This window comes from Syzygium oleosum, unplaced genomic scaffold (assembly GCF_021117445.2).
Source record: "Syzygium oleosum isolate NSW1041296 unplaced genomic scaffold, Sole_v2.1 Sole_v2.02, whole genome shotgun sequence".
NCBI lineage: Eukaryota > Viridiplantae > Streptophyta > Magnoliopsida > Myrtales > Myrtaceae > Syzygium > Syzygium oleosum.
The window spans coordinates 15,531,087-15,553,126 of record NW_026607486.1 but is presented as its reverse complement, the minus strand read 5'-3'; the positions used below and the strand labels follow the sequence as shown (position 1 = coordinate 15,553,126).

The following is a 22,040-nucleotide window of genomic DNA, read 5'->3' as shown; positions in this document are numbered from 1 at the left end:
GAAAGTCTTTCATCTCCTCACATGCCAATACGTGTGATTTCACATCATCTCAAATGTCTTTTGAATAGACCTTGCATGAAATTAGCATTCTCCGCCAGATTAAATCGAGTTTGTACCAGTTTTTCAGTAGCCAGGATTTTGGTCCATTAAGGTTTTGTTGAATCATCATTCCAAGAGGCAGATTCAAATTTTATCGCACTGTCCTTTAGTTTCTACAGAAGACATTCCATAATCAAGCTTATGCGCTTTTAGTTTTCTGTCTGTTGGCCTGAAGTTTTAATTTACTTTTTATCAACCTGTTCTTAGTTTTGCTTTCTTTTGTTTATGGAATTCCTTTTTTTGTCCCTATTGGCTGGAAGCTAAACCAGATGTCAGTTGCTTCTGGTATGCGGGAAGCAAGTACGATGCTTCCCTTTGGAAATACATGCTCCTAGAAAAAGTCGGCACATGAGAGAGAGAGAGAGAGAGAGAGTTTCGGAAAAGCAAGATCTAATAGGACCAGTCTGAAAAAATTACTCTTAACTGAGTTTATTTGGTTGGTCTCTTCTTGGTTCTTTTCACCTTGGGATTGCGGTTTCTCTCTCAGTAGGTCCAGAAATGTGCATCTCCTGCTCAACATGATTTAGCTTCATCGAGCAGTGTCTTACCGTGTTTGATAACCATCTACTTGTTACAAAAGGAGGTATTGAATTAGTGAACTTCTGTAGATTGTGGCCATATGTGTGCACTATATGAAGCCTTATGTATTATTAGACCTATCAAAATGGGTCATAAACCCATTTTTTAATCCATATATTAATAAACGGGTCATAAATAGGTTAGTTATATTCAATAAATGAGTCATAAATTGATATAAACATAACATGGATGTTAAATGGGTCGTAAATAAGTTATAAATGGGTTTACAACTTACTTAAACCCAAATTATCTCTCTCGCCCTCAGTCAATCTCGTGGTTACTCACTCTGCACTCTCATATCAGTTTGGATGTGAGTTTTCCTAGATTGAGTTAAATATGGAATTGTTTTAGCAAATTAGTCAGGTTATGTATGGGTTGGGTATGGGTTCAGTCAGGTACGGGTCAAGTCAGGTATGGGTCATTAGATTTGCATTACATGGAAATAGGTCAAAACGAGTTAAATGGGTCTACTTGGATTGGACCATTTTCGCCCTGCCCCGCTCTGCCCCGCCCTGCCCCGACCCGACCATTTGAAAGGTCTAGGTATTAATAATTAGGTCGCGGAAAACAGATAGCAAGAGGAGCATTTGAACAGTTCACTCTAATTTTCGTTGAATTGGTCTTCATTTTCCTTTGAGGAAATCATGAATCTCATGCACTGCTGTTCATGTGAAATGTACTGAAACACATTGCCATGACAGCTAAAGAAAAGATAAAAATAACCATTCAAGTCAAAATGAATCTTATAGCTGGATGAGATACTCTTAAGAATGAGGAAAGTTTAGGAAAATGAGGCAGTACAAGTATAAAGAAGCTCAAATTTTTTTAGATTTGGTCATTCATTATAAGCATTGTTTTTGTCCCCTTCAATATGCGGTCATGCATGGCTAATGAAAAGGAAGGGACAAAACACAAATATAATCGTCCAAAGAGGGCAACATCTGATGTGTCCGGAACCATAGAAGGGACAGTTCATGGTGGAATCTACAACAAGTTGCAACTTGCCTTTTCTCTTTGTCTAGGACAAACAGCCAAATATTAATAGACAGTGACATCCTTGTTGATATCTCCTATGTTTATTACTTTGAGAATTCATGAAAGTTGGATTTCACCACCCAAGTGAACCAACCCCTCCTTGATGTCAATAATTAACGATTTGGAAACACAGCGAAGAATCCGACCTCCCACTGCGGCGCCCACAGGAGCAGAGAGAGAGAGAGAGAGAGAGAGAGAGAGAGAGAGAGAGAGAGAGAGAGATTAACAAGACCAGTATGACACCAGCGGTAAGATTGGTCTTTGCAACCTTTCACCTATGCCTCATTCTGCTTAAACGAACAGTCTACAGTTTCCTTTGCGTCTCCATGCTATAAGTACCAACAAATTACCTTGTTTCCAAGAAATATGACTTTTCATTTTTTCCTCCTTCCCTGGACGAAACGGTTCCCACAGATGGGGTGTTAAGATAAGATGACGGTCATTCATGTGTGTAGTTGCAATCTATTCATAGAACAAGTAGATCTCAACATAGTTAATACGAAAAGAAGACTGGTACTAATACAGTACTATTGGACTTTTTCTCCAACAAGCTTCCTAGACTACACAATGATTGGCACTTGAAGTTGAAGGCTTGAGAAGAAATTGAATTTGAGTAGAAGCAGCACTACGAGAGTTAGCTCTTGGAGTACCACTTAAGGTTCACATCAGCACATGGTCCTCCGAATGTCTTCCCTCAAATATCCTCGCCCTGGCTTTACTTGCCTGAAAAGCAAGAAAAGTGGAAATCTTGAACATATGAAGTATGATACATATGACCACTAGACCTACAAGCGACTTCACAGGTTATGATTATGTTACTTATCATCATCCCAAATCCCCTCCGACCGTAACTCAGGGCAAAGAAGAGTAGTTTACCTGCATTTCCCAATCTGTACGGCTAGTCACAATGGATAGGAGAATTGCTTGCACGAGAGAACCAGTTTGAATCCCGATCCAAAGGCCCATTCCTCTTAATTTTACCCAGAATCCTAGAACGGCAGCTACTGGAATCCCGCAAAGATAAAACGACCCCAGATTGACAAATGCTCCTATGTGCTGCCACCCGCATCCCCTAGCTATACCTGCTCAAATATGACCAGTCTAAGGTTGTAAACCGAAGCTAGGTAAGCGAAAAACCTGATTAGTCCAAAGAGAACAAAGATGTTCAACCTGAAAGCACTCCTTGTAAGCTCTCCAAGATGACAGACAAGCAAACCAGAGGAGCCATCTGAGTAACATAGTCCACAACTTCCTCTTCATTGCTGAATGTGTAGCCAAAAACTCTCCGGATAATGAACAAGATTGTGCTCACTATACTTGTCTCGGTAATGGTGAGAAATAAAGTGGCGTAAACAGAAAGACGGGCAGCTTCTGGGTTTCCAGCTCCTAATTCATTTGAAACTCTTGTGCTATGATGAGTTCGAAAGACCAAGTTATCAGATCTTAATATGTGGAAGAGGTGTTTAAGCTTTCAGAGTTTTAGGTATCAGTGAATTCGATCATACCTTCCCGCAGCGCCAAGTCCATATGGTATCATGTAGAGTGTTGTTATGGTATTGAGACTGATTAGGAACCAAAAAGAACTAATTTTAGCACATTTGAATTCATGACACTAAGTTGATAGGAATGTCCTTCCATTCCTGATGGCAACGTTTGTGAAATTTAAGATGGAAAAATTCACATTCTGAAGATGGTAATTGACAAAGTAGAGAATGTACCACACAGACAGAACCGAAGTTTCAAGCTGCGGATTTGGCAACAACCCAGAAAGCAAGATCAGCAGCTCAAAAGACCACCATTCAAGACTGCAATAAAATTAAGAAGGATAAGTGGAAGAAGGATTAGTCATGCCAATGCTACCATGGATAGGCCGTTTTACCAAATTCTTGCTCTAAAAATAAAACAATGATCTATTTTGCTCAAATTTGCTAACTATACAGACTAATAAATGATGTGCTTTTCTTTAAAGAGGTGGCCCAAAACTAAGAAGTCTTTTAATGATCAACTGCTCGAAGATTATGAAACTTTGAGAGAGCATTTTGCAGAAAAAAGCAGCAAACAGGATCCAGGACAAGTAACCGGCTCACCAGACCATCAATGCAGAGGGCACAGCATAGCAAAAGAACTCGCTGATCCCTCGAAACAGCTCCACGGAAACCGGCACACGGGTTTTCGCGCAGGAAGGAGAGTACTTCATGTACACCCCCAAGAAAACCACATTCAACCAATATGAAACACTGATGGCCAGTGCAGCACCGAGGTTGTCCAGCCCTGACCTGAACACAAGAACCCAGCAAAGTGGCACATGGATGCAGAGGGTGGCACAACAACTCATGAGCATCGGCATGATGAGGCTCTGCATCTGGAAGTAGCGAATGAGAGGCTGAAGAGTTGCATAGGCAAAGAGTGCAGGAACAAGCCAAGCCATGAACTTGCCGGCTTCGAGAGAAATCAGAGGGTCCTGGCCCATGAATGTGAGCAACTTTCCCATGTATATCCATAGGACAGAAATAGGGAAGCAGACCAGAATAAGGGAGAAAATCGCAGTATATGTCTGAGTCCCTAGTTTGTGATACTGTTGAGCTCCATATGCTTGTCCACATAGTGTCTCCAGAGCACTGGCCATTCCTAGCTATTACGACATGAGAGCCAGACAATTAGCATTGGCCATAGTTAAATACCGAGGTCATTAGCTGAAAATCAAAAGGTAAAAAGCAATTGCAACAGGAGAATGGGTGAAAAAGGAGAAGATTCAACAAATGATGAAGCCGAAAACCGACCGAGACTTGCCCAATTGCCACTTAGTATTGAAATTTGTTGTCTTGCTATGCAAGTTTCAAACCGGGCGAAATGAAAATGAGCCTTCAAAGCAGGAAAAAGTCATCCTTCTATTCTTAAGTATACCTCTAATCAAGATTAAATTCGTTGGTGCCATAAGATGTTACCAACTCTCGTGCACGCGCTAGAACAATGACTAATTAGATGACCATCTGAATATATTTTCCGCGGAACGCCAGCCTTAGATACAATTCCTTACCCGGTTGTAATCGATCGGGTCCAAATAACTTCGGTCCAAAATCTTTGACGCAAAAGATATACTGATTTAGGATTGTCAAAGTAATCGAATTGTTGAGCGGGACGCATAACGTGTATGATCACAAAATATGAATCACAACAGACAAAAGGAAAAAGAACCAGTTATTTTACCATAATTTATTTCGTTAAATTTCATCAGAAGATTTTTCATTATGATTCATTTCTTCTTGTGATTTATGATTACTAAGAAGAAAGGAAGACAAATCAGAAATGGAAAAAGAAAAATACTAATAACAAGTGCTCCACAAGAAAGCACTTACATATATACTTACTAGTAGAATATGTCGACTCAACATGAATTTTTGTAATATAGGTAAATAATCACGTCTGAAAAAGTTTTAACAAATCTGTACTGCCGTATCGACCGGGGTGCTCGCATTCAAAACCCATCCCAGCGTAAAAATCGTCGCATGCCATTTCAATATATAAACACATAAGATGCTTGACATTATTCAAGAAAATATAGAACCGATGCTACGTAGTAAGTACTGTGATTAACGTACTGATCGGATCCCAAAAAATCTGCACGAAATTACGTACTTCACTCTCGTCGAGAAGTTAAAAAGAACGCAAAAAGAAAATCATACAAGAAAAAAAGAAGGAATATGAAACGATTCAACGTGTGAAGCAATGGGCACAACATGACCAAGAAGAAGAATACAGCTACGCAGGCAAAACACCAAACATGCTATTTCACGGTCAATGAAGCCAACGAACGCCGATGGTGTTCCTCCATGTTCGATGAAGAAACACGTCAGAGAGAGAGAGAGAGAGAGAGAGAGAGAGAGAGAGAGAGAGAGAACGTACGAGGAGGCTGAAGCCGGAGACGCAGGAGAGAGAGACGGCGATGGCGGTGCTGGAGAGGGCTAGCTCGCCGAGGTGGCCGACCATCATGACCGAGATCCCCTGCAGCAAGTACTGCGACAGCATCACCGCGACCATAGGCCCCGCCACTTGGCCCACCCTCCTCACTTCCTCCCAAAACACTCTTCTCCGCGGCCATGCACAGCATGAAGCTAACCGGCTTCTGCCTCCTTCACTGTTCTTCGTCTTCTCGGGATCGTCATGGTGACCATCTCTTTCTTCTGGTCTCTCCTTCTTCAGCAGTAGGGCCTCCTCCATCTTCTTCTCTGCGTGGTCTCCCATTCCCCAGAGAGAGAGAGATAGAGAGGGATTTCAGGAGTTAATTCATGGGAATCAAATTGTAACTTGGGGTGATGAAAATTTGTGTCGACTTTAAGCATAAAGGGAAAACTTTCATAATTAGAGTTGGTTTCTTACTTTCAATAAATTTTCCATTTTGAATAGTTTTCATATTTAAGTGGTTACTAGTTTGAATAGGTTTCCTATTTTGGATCTAAATCTTATTTATATAGGCCTAATACCCTAAAAAACCTCATATTTATCTAAATTTTACCTTTTGTATTGGAAACAAAAAATTCTACCTTTTGTCTCATAAAAAAAAGGGAAAAGACCACCAAAAACCCCAAACTATATCACCTGTGACACATTTACCATGAACTTTTTTTTGTGACATCAAAAACCCCAAACTATGCTATTTGTGACACATTTACCCCAAACTTCTATTTTCGCCGGATCTGGCGAGGGCGACCCTCGCCGGCGTCGGGCGAGGGTCGCCCTTGCTGGCGTCGGGCGAGGGTCGCCTCGCCTGGGCGAGCGAGGGTGGCCCTCGCCCGACTCGGGCGAGGGCGAGCGAGGCGGCCCTTGGCAAGGGCCGCCCTCGCTCGCCCGGGCGAGGCGACCCTCGCCCGACGCCGGCGAGGGCCACCCTTGCTCGATGCCGGCGAGGGTCGCCTCGCCCGGATCCGGCGAGGGTCGCCCTCGCCGATCCGGCGAGGGCCGCCTCGCCGACGCCGGCGAGGGCCACCCCTCGCCGGAAAGGAAAAAAAAAAAGAAAAAGCAAAACAGACGAAAATGCCCATGGACTAAAGTACATTGGGGTAAATGTGTCACAAATAGTATAGTTTGGGATTTTTGGTGTCATAAAAAAAAGTTCAGGGTAAATGTGACACAGGTGGCATAGTTTGGGGTTTTTGGTGGTTTTTTCCCTAAAAAAAATTAACTTTAAGTCACGTCCCAATTCTACTATAAATTTTTTTTGTTCCATTAGAAACTTATACAACAAAAAAATTTTGTCTCACAAAAAACCCTCAACTTTAGATCAAATATCAATTATACCATAAACTTTTTTTTTGTCTCATAATAAAATCCCAAATTTAGGTCCAGTTCCAATTTCACTTTATTTTTTTTCTCATAAAAGATTACTAACTTTTATTTGAGTACCAAATCTACTCTCTATTAACCCACCGTCAAAATCACCCTTATGATTTTGCGCTCGTCGATCTCTTGTGTTTGCGAATATTCTATCTTTCCCGGTCGGAGAGCTCACACTCGGGATGCTCGAACAACTTGTGCTGAGGAATTTTCTATCTCTCGGTTGTCAACAAGAAATTTTGGACGGAGGGTTAATGGGGGCTAATTTGTGACTTAAGTAAAAGTTTGAGATTTTTTATGAGACCTTAAAAATTTTAGGGCAAATTAGAACTAGACGGTAAAATTGGGACAAAACCTAAAATTTAGGGTTTTTTATAGGACAAAAAAAAGTTTAGGGTAGAATTGAAAAAGGACCTAAACTTGATAGTTTTTTATGGGACAAAAAAAAATTATGGTAGAATTAGGATTGGACCTAAAGTTGGAGGTTTTTTTATTAAACAAAAGGTAAAATTGGGACAAAAGCCTAAAATTATAGGTTTTTTAGGGTATTAGGGGGAAAATTACTAAAAAAGCCCTAAACCTATAACAATTGTGCCAATTTAGTTCTAAACATTTTTCATTAATGCCAATTTAATCCATCCGGCCAATTTTGTTGCCCGGCATTGAGGTGGACAATTTTTAATGGTACATTTTTTTATTTTTATTTTTTATTTTTTTGAATTATTTTTTTTCCTTCCTTCTTCCTCTGGCGACAACCAACCAGAGGTGAGGGCAAGCCTCAATGGGCCAGGCCAATCTTGCCCAGCGACGGCCAAAAAAATAATTAAAAATTTGAAAAAATAAATTAAATAAAATTTCCATGTCAGCATTAAACGAACGGTCAGTGCTGATTGGCTAAAATTGGTCGGATAGACTGAATTGTCACAAATGCAAAATATTTAGAACTAAATTGACTCAATAAAAAGATTTAGAACTGAATTGGCATAATTGCAATAAATTTAATACCTTTTTGGTAATTTTCTCGGGTGTTAGGCCTATCTATATATAAGAAGTGTGATTTCTTGTGAAGAGTATTGAAGAAGAGGTTCTGCTTGTGAATTCTTCTAAGTGTCTGGAGTCATGAAAATTTTGTGTTAAGATTTTGTAAATTCCTTTATGAGGAATTGCGGGGTTAAACAATGTGTAAGATTTTTAGGTGTAATTGAGGCTGTGAAACAGTAAAAGTGTTTGAGTGACTCGAATGTAGTTGTAATTTCCGTTGTATCGCTTGGTTTATAGTGATATTCTTTATTGTTCTCCTTGTGGATGTAGGTCACACCTACCAAACACGTAAATTTGGTATTCGATTTATTTTATTTTTCTATTTACTTTATTGAGCGATCGCTTGCTTCCGCAACATGGGGTATTCACTTAGATTCATACCTTATGTATGAGACAAATTTATGAGCTATATAGCTCGATTGGAAAAAGTACAAAAAAATTCCTAAACCTATTACATTGGTACAAACTCAGTTCTAAACCCTTCAATCGGAACAATTTAGTACTAAACATTTTCACATCGTACCAATTGAGTCCATCTAGCTAATTTAGGCTGAAAATTAGTTATGTGGATGCCGATCATTCTACGTAATACAGTTGGCGCTAACATAGACATTTTTTTTATTTTTATTAATCTTTTTTCTTTTTTCCTTCTTTTGTTTTTTTTTCTTTCCTTTCCTTTTTTTCCCTTATTTCCCTCCGTTAATCATCAACCTCCGTGATGGTCGGCGGAGGTCGCCGGTAAGGGTTGGATGAGGCTGCCCCTCGCCCTTGCTCGTGACCTCTGCCGGCCATCACAGAGGCTAATGACTGGCAGAGGAAAAGAAGGAAAAAGAGAAAAAGAGAAAGGAAAGAAAAAAAAAAAGGAAAAGAGAAGAAAAAAGAAGAAAAAATTAATAAAAAATTTGAAAAATATTTAAAAATTAAATAAAACGTCCACGTTAGCGTCAGTCGTGTCACGTAAAACGACCGGTGTCCATGTCAGCTACAGTCGTGCCACTCGCCTTTGTGTTTATATCAAATGCTACTTTCTACCTAGAAACTCGTCAAGGGAATTGGCCAAAAATTGTTTCCAGAAAGAGAATGATTATCATTTGTGCCCTAAGTATTTGAAATCATGAAAATTATGTGTTAAGATTTGGTAAATTCTTTCGTGAGGAATTGTGGGGTTAAATAGTATGTAAAATTATTAAGTGTAATTGGGGTAATGAGATAGTGAGAGTGTTTGACTGACTCGAGTATAACTGTAATCTCCGTTGTATCGCTTGATCCATTGTATAATTCTTTATTACTCTTCTCATGGACGTAGGTTACACCTACCAAGCACATAAATCTTATGTTCGATTTATTTTCTTATTCTATTTACTTTGTTGAGCGATCGCTTGCTTCCGCAACATGAGGTGATCAATCTTGCTACCTCTTAGCATACCTTATGTATGAGACAATTTTATGAACCGTATAGCTCAGTCAGAAAAAGTACCAAAAAAGTCCTAAACCTTTTGCAGTGGTACTGATTTAATCATAATTATTTCAATTAGATCAATTTAGTCTTACATCTTTTCATATTGGTATCAATTAAGTCTATCCAGCCAATTTAGGCGGGAAAACTGATATGGACACTGGCTATCCTACGTAGCATTGCTAGCGTTGAGGTGTTTTTAATTTTTTTTTCGAATTTTTATTAATTTTTTGTCCTTTTTTCCTTCTTTTCTTTTTCTTTCTTTCACTTTCATTTTTTTCCTTATTTTCCTCTGCCAGTCACCGTGACCATGATGGCCGACGGAGGTCGCCAGCAAGGGTTGGATGAGGCCGCCCCTTGATAGAGGCCAGTGAGGGGTGGCCTTGCCCAGCCTTCGCCCTCTTTGGTGGCTAGCGACCTCCGATGGCCATCGTAGAGGCTAGCAACTCGCGGAGGGAACTAAGAAAAAAAGGAAAAAAAAAAGAGAAAGGAAAGAAAAAAAAAAGAAAAAAAAAGAAGGAAAAGAGAAGGAAAACAAAGATAAAAAAATTAATTAAAAATTCGAAAAAATATTTAAAAATAAAATAAAATATCTACATCAGCGCCAACCACACCACGCAAAACGGTCAGTATCTACATCAGCAGTTTATCGCCAAAATTGATTAGATGGACTCCATTGGTACCAATATGAAAATATTTAGAACTAAATTGGTCCCTTTTAGGATTGAATTGGTACTCATTTAATAGGTTTATGATTTTTTTGATACTTTCCCTACTTTAGCCATAAACCTAGTAAGTCTGTAGGAAAATTACGCATCTTCACTTTGTTTTACTATCCAGCCAGCGAAAACCTGTACATCTGCTTTCTTATGGCAACGACACTATGGCCATAGTACAAATGAAAGCTACGTTTATCTGAAAAAGGCAATCAGTTTTCGTTAGTTAGTACACACGTGAAAAGGAACTATCTATCACACTTAAGGATAGAAGACGAACGTTCTAGGAAATGCTTCCCAGAGTCCTAAAACCAAGCTAGCAAACAACGCAATGAACACTGGCCACTGCTACTTGGTACAATGTCGGACCACAACATTAATCTCAAACACATGTCCACGGAATTTCCAAGGATAGATGGAAAATGATGGTTCCAAACGCCTGGATCGGATTGCAGTAAAGCATACTCGCAGCACCTGTCTCCTGGAGTGGATTCAGACAAAATTAATCACCTTTTTTTTTTATAATTCTTGAATTGCCATCTATAGGATGATCATACCACTGTTTTTTCCTACTTAGTTCATCAATCACAACACAAAGGAAAATAATGGCGAATTTACCTGCTACTCGAAAACAAAACAAAATGCTTGTAATGCAGATTGTTAGAAGTATCAAGGGAAAAATGGTCTTTAGGACTCTTAGGGTTTATTGGGTTACCATTGTATAAATACGATATTTTGCTGAATAATAAATTAACTTTTCCTCTCTAACATGATATCAGAGCAACAAAAAATTCTAAACCCTAAACAGCCGCTTACCACCGTCTACCCCCAGTCGCCACCGTGAACCATCCACCGTCAACCACCAACCAACCCCCTTCAATCAACCCTCTTCTCACCGGAATCTTTAGATCTCGCGTTGCCCAGGCCCGGCGAGCCTTGCCGGGGCGTCATCTAGGCCGGCGAGCCTTGCCAGGGCGTCGCCTAGGCCCAGCAAGGCCAGATCTAGAGTCAGCAAGACCCAGCGACCCATGTAGAGACGTCACCCAATGTCACCGAGGCCAGCAAGTCCAAATCCAGTGCTGTCCATCGTCGGGGAGTCTTGTAGAGAGGTCGTCCAGCATCAGTGAGGCATCGTCCATTGTCAGTGAACCAGATTCAGCACCCATGTCTCTCGGTTAGGACCCACAGGTTTGATTTTTTGGCGGCTTGATGGTTACTGAGCTTGACAGCAGGAATTTTGAGACGTTATTTGTTGATTAGGCTTGATAATGATGTGGGTAGCGCTTTATTCGAGATATGGATGTGTTTGTGGAATGTTTCTAAATTTTTCGGAACTTATGCGATGCTGATTAGGTGAATTTTGGAGATTTTGGAGTTAATTATTTGGGGCTCTAGTGGATTATTGAATTGTTAAGGATGGATGATCCGAGTAAAATTGATGGTAGTTCTGGAAAGAGTGATACCGTGACGACTGAGATAATTTCCTCTTCATCTTCTCGAATTACTGACAAGAAGCTTGAGGGTATTACTAATTTTCAACAATGGAAGAAGATTGTTAAGTTTGTTTTGACGGGTAGAAATCAGCATATGCACTTGACTGAAACTAAACCTACTAATGATGCAAATTGGGATGTTATTGATGCACGTCTTATGGGTCAACTTTTGAACTCCATGGAGAGCAATATTGTAGACTTGGTAACTCATATTGATACAGTCAAGGACTTGTGGGACTACTTAGGTGTATTGTATTCTGGCCAGAACAATATTTCTAGGATATATGAACTATCACAGGAATTTCACCGATCTGAGAGCAAAGGGCGTTCTATTAATCAATACTTTGCTGATTTTAATAGAATGTATGAAGAATTGAATGCTCTCCTTCCTATTTCTTCTAATGCTGAACAAATGCAACTTCAAAGAGAACAGTTGGCTGTAATGAATTTTCTAGGAGGTCTTGCTCCAGCCTATGATACTGTTAGGTCTCAGATTCTTGGAGGAGAGACTATTGCGTCACTTAGGGATACATATGCTCAAGTTCTTCGAGCATCCCGTGGTTCTTCTCAGAGCACCACAGCTATGGTTGATAATTCAGCTCTTGTTTCTCAATATTGAACTGGTGGAGGTAGGGGTGACGAAGGAAATCGTGGAGGGTATAATGGTCGTGGTGGCTGTGGTGGTCGAAGCACAGGAATAGGAAGAGGCCAAGGACAAAGGCAGCTTTAAGGATCGTCCCAAACTACTGTTGAGAGCTCAAGGACTATTCGAACTTGTCATTATTGTGGAAAACCTGGCCATATTCAGAAATTTTGCTACAAGTTACATGGTAGACCAGGACAGCAACAACAGTTTGCAAATGCTGCATCTGGCACTGACTCTTTGTCCCTACGACAGCCTTCACAAGGCAATGTAGTGGTTATGTCTGATGAGGAATTTGCACGGTACAACCAGTCTCAGATTTCACTACCTACTTCGTCTTCCACTGCTACTCTAGTCCAGACAGGTAATGCTACTGCATGCGTTTTAGCTAGTTCTCACCCTTGGGTCATTGATTCAGGGGCATCTGATCACATGTCTGGTCTTTCAGGTATATTTTCCTCTCTTACTCCATCATCGTCCACCGTTACTTTAGCTAATGGTTCATCTACACATGTTAAGGGAGTTGGCATAGTTCATCCAACTCCCTCACTGCCTTTGACCTCAGTGCTTGATCTTCCACAATTTCCTTTTAATCTCATGTCAGTCAGTAAGTTAACTAAAACTTTTCGGTGTTCAAGAACATTCTATCCCGATTCTTGTATATTCCAGGATCCGCTACGAAGAGGACGATTGGTAAAGGACGTGAGGAAGGGGGACTGTATGTGCTTGAAGACTCAACTTCCTTTGCATGTTCTGGTGTTACTTCTCTACATCAGATCAATTGTCGTCTTGGTCATCCTTCTCTACACAGTCTTCAGAGATTGAATTCCAGTTTTAAATCTATTTCTAGTGTAGAGTGTGAGTCATGCCAACTTGGCAAATTACATCGTGTTAGTTATCCGTCTCGAGTCGTTAAACGAACAGAGTCTTCATTTTTGTTAATTCATTCAGATGTTTGGGGTCCATGTCATGTGACTTCCAAGTTGGGTTTTAGATATTTTGTTACTTTTGTTGATGACTATTCCAGAGTTACTTGGTTATATCTAATGAAAAATCGTTCTGAGTTGTTTTCTATATTTCGCGCATTTATATCTGAAATCTTTACTCAATTTGGTGTGCATGTTAAAGTGTTGCGTTCTGATAACGCTAAGGAGTACTTTTCTGCACCTTTTTCTGATTTCATGACACAGCATGGTATGATTCATGAATCTTCACGTCCTGATACACCACAGCAGAATGGTGTTGCTGAGAGGAAGAACAGACATTTGTTGGAAGTTACTAGATTTATGTTATTTGAGATGAAAGTCCCTAAAGTCTTTTGGTCTGATGCTGTCTTGATTGCATGCTATCTCATTAATCGCATGCCTTCCTCTGTTCTACGAGGTGGTATTCCATTTTCTACTTTGTTTCCAAATCAGCCACTATTTGCCTTACCACCTCATGTATTTGGTTGTCTGTTTTGTTCGTGATCATCGATCTGGAGTATCCAAACTTGATCCCAAAGCTATCAAGTGTATGTTTCTTGGTTACTCCCGTACTCAAAAGGGTTATCATTGTTATTCTCCCTTACTGAACAAATACTTCATAAGTGCTGATGTCTCATTCTTCGAATCCACTCCATATCATGATGTTCCAATTTCTGTGTCTGAGTTGGATGAAGAATTATATGTGACTACAATTCGGTCAACTACTCCAGCTGTTTCACCTGCGTTTACACAGGAACCACCTCCTCTACAGGTTTATACTCGGCGTCCTCGGGTTCATACTCCCCCCCTTCCTCCTGTCACGACTGCGTCATCTTCCGTCCCAGATCCACCATTAGTCGATTCTCCTCATGTGTCAGATCTTGATCTTCCAATAGCTCATCGCAAAGGTACACGTGCCTGTACACAACATTCTATCGCAAATTTTATTTCATACTCTTCTGTGTCTCCTTCTTTTCGATCATTTTTATCTACTGTTAACCAATATCCTATTCCCAAGTCTGTATCTGAGGCATTACAAATTTCTGGGTGGAGGACAGCAATGGAAGAAGAGTTAAAAGCTCTACAGGTAAATCAAATTTGGAACTTGGTACCTCTTCCTTCAGGGAAAAACTGCTATTGGTTGTAGATGGGTGTATGCTATCAAAGTTAATCCCGATGGTTCTCTTGCTCGCTTAAAAGCGAGACTTGCTGCGAAAGGGTATGCTCAGATGTATGGGATTGACTATCTGGATACTTTCTCTCCTGTTGCCAAGCTTACTTCTGTTCGTATTTTGATATCTCTTGCTGCCACCTATCATTGGCCTTTATTTCAGCTTGATGTTAAGAATGCCTTTTTGCACGGTACTCTACATGAAGAAGTTTATATAGAGCAACCTCCAGGGTTTGTTGCTCACGGGGAGTCTGGAGGAATGGTTTGCAAATTAAAAAGATCTTTGTTTGGTTTGAAGCAGTCTCCTCGGGCATGGTTTGGAAGATTTTCTGAAGCTGTACTTTCTTTTGGACTGTCTAGATGTGACAATGATCACTCTTTCTTTTATAGACAGTCAAGGAAAGACAAATTATTCTTGATTGTCTATGTGGATGATATTATTATCACAGGAGATGATTTAGTTGGTATAGATGAACTAAAGATCTATCTTCAGAAACAGTTTCAGACTAAGGACTTAAGAAAATTGAAGTATTTTTTAGGAATTGAGGTGGCACAGTCACAGAAGGGTATTGTTCTGTCACAACGAAAATATGTCTTGGATTTACTCATTGAGACAGGCATGTTAGGATCCAAGCCTCTTGATTCACCCATGGAACAAGGAGTTAAACTGGTTGCCGAAGAAGGAGAGCTATTCGATAGTCCTGAGAGATATAGAAGATTGGTAGGCAAACTAAATTATCTCACAGTTACTCGACCAGACATTGTCTTTCCAGTTAGTGTGGTCAGCCAATTTCTGTCTTCTCCTCGTACTTCTCACTGGGATGCAGTAATTCGAATTTTAAGGTACTTGAAGAAGACTCCAGGGAAAGGCATTATTTATCAAAATCATGGTCATAGTAGAGTTGAAGGATTTTCTGATGCTGATTGGGCAGGGTCTCCAGATGATAGGAGATCTACTACTGGCTACTGTACATTGGTTGGAGGAAATCTAGTGTCATGGAAGAGTAAGAAACAGAGTGTTGTTGCCCGCTCTAGTGCTGAATCAGAGTATAGAGCCATGGCACAAGCAACATGTGAATTAGTGTGGATTCAGCAGCTGTTGACTGAGTTAGGCTTGAAAGTTTCAACTCCTATGTCTCTATGGTGTGATAATAAGGCTGCAGTACATATAGCATCTAACCCGGTGTTTCATGAGAGAACAAAACACATTGAAGTTGATTGTCATTTTATTCGAGAGAAGCTGCAAAGTGGAATGATTCTTCCTAGTCATGTTAGAACTGGTGAACAACTTGCAGACATTTTTACTAAATCTTTGGGTAGCGGGAGGATAGAATATATTTGTAACAAGCTGGGCATGATTAATATCTATGCTCCAGCTTGAGAGGGAGTGTTAGAAGTATCAAGGGCAAAATGGTCTTTAGGACTCTTAGGCTGCGTTTGGTCGACCGGATAAAAGCCAGGATATGATATGTTTTATCTTATCCTGTGTTTGGTGATGGTCCAGAGTAGAATAAGGTCGGATATAGACCGGATATAGCCCGGATAAAAAAATCCGAGGGGGGAGGTGGGATAAACCTGGATAGGATTTCTAATGTCTATTTTTTCAGAAACCCTACGCTCCACTCGCCGTCATCTTCATCCCCACACCTTGTGCGCTTTCACCAAAAAAATTTCTCGGCTTTTTTTCCTTCACCGACTCCTCCGAACCCGTGAATAGCAAAAAAAAAAAAAATTTATCTTATCCAACTTTAAATCCGTAGTCCACCAAACAGTGGATAGGATATGAAGAAATCCCAAGATTTCTTATCCTATCCTATCCAGTCCTATCCTGTTTAGATATCCGCACGACCAAACGCAGCCTTAGGGTTTATTGGGTTACCATTGTATAAATACGTTATTTTGCTGAATAATAAATCAACTTTTCCTCTCTAACACAGATAATTGCACAAGAGCCAAAACCCAACCGCGAGAACATAACATTTTTTTTTCTTTGGAGTTCTGTTCCACAAATCAGGAGAACTTGCTCTCAGTGCTGTTGCAATCTCACGCGCGAAAATGACGTCAGTAGCACATGTTAGGTCTTTGTGTCTGTCAAATGACCTAGCTGCCCTAACTATTCACTTCCTGATCCTCCGAAGCATTTTTAAAATATAGGAAAAAGACAACTAAAACGGCCAGAAGAAATGAAAAATACACCAACCACGAAAGTGAAAGCTGCATTCCTGTTCAATGGAATTTGTAGCCTCTAAACCATGACTACCGCTTGTAATTTAGAAGGACCCCACATGAGATCATCGTTTCAGCAATTACAACTTATGCCACAATACTCCAAATCAGAAACCTTTTACCGGTTATTTCGCAGCTCAAAACTTGAGAGCAGTTGTCCACGTACCCTGCACGCTGGGGTGCTTCGTTACATGTCTTGTCTTCAGCTTCAAAACTTTTCTTCCCAGTGCATTCCTCAACCTGGTCGCATGTAGTAGGATGTCCTCAGGGCTCATATTCTTCACGCATATCACCCGCTGGTTCTTGTTCTCTGCAAATCCAGACAAAAAAACTTTTACTAAGGACTATGCAAAACTTCCCACTTTTGGTAATTTAAACTAACATTAAGGTCACATGCAGATTGAAAATATGGACCAATGCACAGGGGTCATCAATAGAAGGTTAATGGGTTGTGGGGAGAGACTTACTATAAAAGCCCTTCAGATGTGGATGCTGGCCACGAATGAGTTCAGTGGCAACTTCTAACTGAGGGTTAACCTCCTTAAATGCTGGCAGATGAGACTCCATAAATGCCCTATCAATATTTTCAAGAAGATAAATTGCTGATATATGGTATTGGAACTAACGATTCATGCAGGAAATGACCGTTCACTAAGAGACAGATCTATCGACCCAAAGATATTCTAATCAGCGAAGAACAATTAAATAAACAGTTGCGATGTATGTTTTGTATCACAACCATCCACATCACCAAAGAATTGTAAAGTAGCGAAAGCCAATGGTCGAAACTATGATGCTCAAGAAATCTATGATGCAGGTAACAGCTTGCCTAATTGCAAGACTGCCGCCACATCACCCGTAATTTACTATCTCAGCCTACAAATCATAATGATTCATGATGGAGATGAACACATCATGAAAAAAAGAGCGGAAAGGTTTAATGAAGAAATCAGAGACTTCTTACTTCAGACATACAAAAGAGGCATGGAAAAGCTCTGCCAAGAATTCAAACGATAATTCTCCATTAAATAAGCCTTAGTATCCCTGCTCAACATTCAGGAAACTGTTTTCTACAAAGAACCATGATAACCCTCAGCATGATAGAGTCAGCCGTACCAGTGAAGTTCATTTTCACAATCACAAATTAATTCATGATTCAAAATAATTGATTGAACCATACTCGAATCTTACGTATAAATATGCTAAAACTAGGCAAATTGTGCAGATAGTAAAAGCTAGAACCCTATGGGTGGTCCACAGTAAGCATGTTCATGTCCTAGCCTTCATATCTTTCAATGATATAAGGTTGAAAGGGAAGAGGTAGAGAAATCCAGGACTAAAGCCCAAAGAGCAGTGGTCTCTCAACAAATAGGGCCAATCCCTGGTCCCCATTTTTTCTTTTCATTTAAGACAGCCTTTCATCTCATGCTCAAAATGAGGGGACTTGAAAGCAAAGAGAGCATCTGGAGTTGAATTGCCAAAGGGAAACTAAATCTAACAAAAAGTGAAGGCATACTTGGTTCCTATCATACAAAGATACTAGTTAGACAGTACTTCCATCTATTGCAGAGGATAGCAAAAGCCAAAAGTTCCCTTTAAATGTCTCAATTAGTGAAGGAAACACAATCGCTATAATGCTCTTTGTAAAGAGCAGTGCTAATACTTAAGTCCATGTCCATTATGCTTTTATCGATCTTCTTTCATTTCTAAGTTAAACGAACATTAATGGTTATACTATAGTCTTATATACATAAATATGGACGATATAACCTAAAAATATCGAAGAGTGAGGGGAAAAGGGATCAACCTTCACTCATGGAAGTCTAAATGGTAATAAAGCGGGAGGGAGATAACACATAGTGTAATCCGGCTTTTCAGAATGCCTGTCACGTACTGATGCAGAGTGGAACCTCTTTGCAAAGCTTTTGAATGATTTGTAACAGTCATCACGGGTTTGAAAAGAGGCAAGACAAGGATGGGAAAGGAACAAACAATTCTTTATGACAACATTTCCTCTTTCTAGAAATTTCTGCCAATTCTTGTGTTGAGGTACATACCCCCATTGGCAAAATCCGATAGCGAAACTATAGGAGTGTAAGTACACTAATTGTCCTTTATACTGGTAAGAGTGGCATAAGAGTGTGTTACTACAGCCAATTATTTTAAACCCGGATTGGTCAAAGAACTGGTCTGTGCTCTGGTTCACGGGTCAACCGGTTCAATTGGTTGAACCACCGGGTCAATGAAGTAGTAAAATTAAGAAGAAATTTATATGATACATATTGAGTATGCACGTTAGCAGCAAAAAGGAGGAACACTCACTCTAGTGGATACAGTGTTCTTCAATGTACAAGAGGTCAAGGGGTTGATCACTACCTACCCCAATATTTAATTTTATTCACCAAGTCAACAATTTGATCAAAGCTCCAGCCCAACCGATGGCCGGCTCATCGGATCAAGCGGTTGAACCAGGTCAACATCGGGTTTGACCGGCTCATGACCAACCAGGTGGATGAGAAAAATCGGACCGGATCATGGTCTCCCGGTCCAATCAGTTGGACCGGCCAATCCAGTTCGGGTTTGAAAACAGTGACAACAGCTGCATATTTGCATACCTTACAGATACAAACTAGACAGAATACTCAACATGGATCAACATGGATTAACAAGCGGTATTGTGCGATAATGGATTGTTGCAATCAACACAATCTTTGTCATAATTTTCCTGTCTTCCATTGATTCCCTCCTCAGCTTCCCCCCTATAACCGAGTCTTCCTTTCCAGAATAATTTTATATCACCTAAAAGTAACACTTGGTGTTTCACTTGCCTATTTAAAAAAAAAAACAAAACAGTAACAAATGGTGCAAAGTTGAATCTTTGTATTCGGTCAATTTTCAAATACTCTCCATTATCCGCAGAACCATACATATCCAAAAGATAGCAAGCCCTCGTAGATGAAACCCAACCAACTTGCTCCTTTTTGAACAGATCTGACCTTATAGTTTCTTTTCTAGAGGCACAAGCTTTACTTATCTATCTACCTCAAAAACTAGAGTCCCATATCTTCAGCAACTGCATTCATTTGAAGCCGCGTCATATGCAACTAACATCTTCCCTTGGATCCAGAACAATGCTCCTTAGCCCCGACAGACCTTAAACAAAAACAAAGAGGCCACCGCTGGAGATGGGCCTCCACAGTCTGCCAGGCACCATCCAATATTTTCATGCATATCCAATCCCACCCATTGCATCAGCACTTTAAAAAGATTAGACGACGCACAATCTTAGCGGGATTAAGATTTTCAGCAGATAAAACATAACGCCAAGGCACAGCTCGAATCTTTAACAACCGATGACAACAGAGACTTTAAGGCATAGCACCCCAAGAGCTCAATCCCACATCAATCGTACCCACAGCCGTGTAAAAAAAAAAGCGTACCTGATGCCCCTGCTACTTCCTCCCCAGTCGCAATAGCTTACAATCAGCTTCTGAAGCTGCCAGGCGCCTCTCAAAGCCATCTGAGAACCCCCCCAAAAAACAGCGCCGCCGGATTTACCCGGGGCAACGCGAATGAGCGCAAGCGAAAGCACTACTGCTACCAGGAATCTTAAAACCGCAGACGAAGAAAACGAAGAACCTCCCGAAAATTGGGTCACTGGTCCCCTAGCTCGACAGCTATTCACCGCACTCGATAGCAGCAGTAGAAACTAAGGATCGGCCTATAACTATAAGCATTCGAATCTGGGGAACGCGAGATCGAAAGGAGAGCGGAAGGTTGAACGAACCTCGGCGTCGCCGGCTCTTGCTTGTATCGATGTCGATGTGCAGCGAAGGAGGAGAAAAGAGAGAGAAGAGTCGGAGAGGCGAGGGGTTTGGGGAAAGGGGGAGGGGTTTTGGGATGGATTTTTGGGTTTTCGCCCAATATTCGGAATAGAAAAGAAAATGGATAAACACAAGAATAGTCCTGAATTTTTGACCCAACGTGCAATGCGATTCTTGAACTTTTAATTTATTCAGTGTGGTCTATGATCTTGAGCCTAATATTCAATATGGTCCATGAACTTTCAATTTGTTCGATATATTCCATAGACTTTTGGTACGTATTCAATTTAGACCATGAATTATATGAAAATGTTTTCGCTAACGAGCTCGCCGGTCAACGAATTATACCAATTGGCATTGAGGTAATGGCTTTCCTTGACGGGCATGTTTGTTTTTTATTGGATTTACATGTTAACATCTTAGTACTCTACAAGTATAAGGTATTTCATACTTTTAATCGACAAATAAGGCGGAGAGTGGGTGGGAGCAGCTACCCCTCTAGATGTTACCCTAATGGTCACACATGTGTTGCAACATATTTGGTTTGAGTTAGTACTACTCAGTTTTTTTTTTTTTTGGTCGAACTACTCAGTTCATATGTCACAATGCTAGAAATCTAGATGATCTGGTCGCATGAAGGAGCAGATGTCTATGTCATAAGCTGAGTAGAGATTTGCTTACAACTTACTCGAGCCTGTGGCTTCACGGAGTTTTAAATTCTGGAAAGACCGCAAATGCTTTACTTATAAGATCTAGATTAAGTGATAGGTAGGGTGAATTCCCTAAAAAATCCCAAATTTTAGGTTAAGTCCCAAATCTGCTTTGAACTTTTTTTTATTTCAGAAAAATCCCAAACTTTGGGTCCAATCCCAAATATGCCCCAAACTTTTTTTTTGTCTCAGAAAAAACCCCAAACTTTAAGTTCAGTCCCAAATCTGCCCCGAATTTTGTTTTATGTAAAAAAAATCAGCAAATGTCAATTTATATTAAAAAATATACCTTTATGATCTAGTCCTAACTTGACGTGGCACTTCCACGTTGATAATAAATCTACATCAGTAAAGTAATGGAACGATAGGTACAGATCGATGTCGCATTTCCACTTCAATAACAAATCAAACCAAATAAAAATTGTTGAAATTCTCCAAAATAAAACCATTATAGGATATGAAAGTTAGAGACGATAACAAATCCACCACAAAGTTATTTTTTTATTTTAAAAAAATCTAATTTTTAGGTTCAGTTCAAATTTGCTCCGAACTTTTTTGTCTAAAAAAAAGCCCCATTACTTTGTTGACGTGGATTTGTTATCGACGTGGAAGTGCCACATCAAGTTGGGACTGAATCACAGGGGTTTTTTTTTTATAAATAAATTGAATTTTGGTGTTTTTTTTACACAAAACAAAATTCGGGGCAGATTTGGGACTGGACTTAAAGTTTGGGGTCTTTTTTTAGACAAAA

The 22,040-nt window shown here is 40.1% G+C and overlaps 2 protein-coding genes across 2 annotated transcripts; both read right to left on the bottom strand.

Annotated features, from left to right (window-relative positions):
- Positions 1-2,135: 2,135 nt before the first annotated feature.
- LOC115670409 (protein DETOXIFICATION 14-like) lies at positions 2,136-6,035 on the bottom strand. The gene is made up of 7 exons (XM_030591710.2): positions 5,617-6,035; positions 3,801-4,345; positions 3,432-3,518; positions 3,219-3,275; positions 2,884-3,122; positions 2,590-2,795; positions 2,136-2,436 (listed from the first exon to the last, which is right to left on the bottom strand). Exons 1-7 carry the CDS (start codon positions 5,953-5,955, stop codon positions 2,374-2,376), a joined length of 1,536 nt encoding a protein of 511 aa, XP_030447570.1. The 5' UTR covers positions 5,956-6,035; the 3' UTR covers positions 2,136-2,373.
- A 10,692-nt stretch (positions 6,036-16,727) lies between these two features.
- LOC115672836 (54S ribosomal protein L51, mitochondrial) lies at positions 16,728-20,665 on the bottom strand. The gene is made up of 4 exons (XM_030594800.2): positions 20,543-20,665; positions 20,196-20,275; positions 17,223-17,329; positions 16,728-17,065 (listed from the first exon to the last, which is right to left on the bottom strand). Exons 2-4 carry the CDS (start codon positions 20,273-20,275, stop codon positions 16,893-16,895), a joined length of 360 nt encoding a protein of 119 aa, XP_030450660.1. The 5' UTR covers positions 20,543-20,665; the 3' UTR covers positions 16,728-16,892.
- Between the last annotated feature and the right edge of the window lie 1,375 nt (positions 20,666-22,040).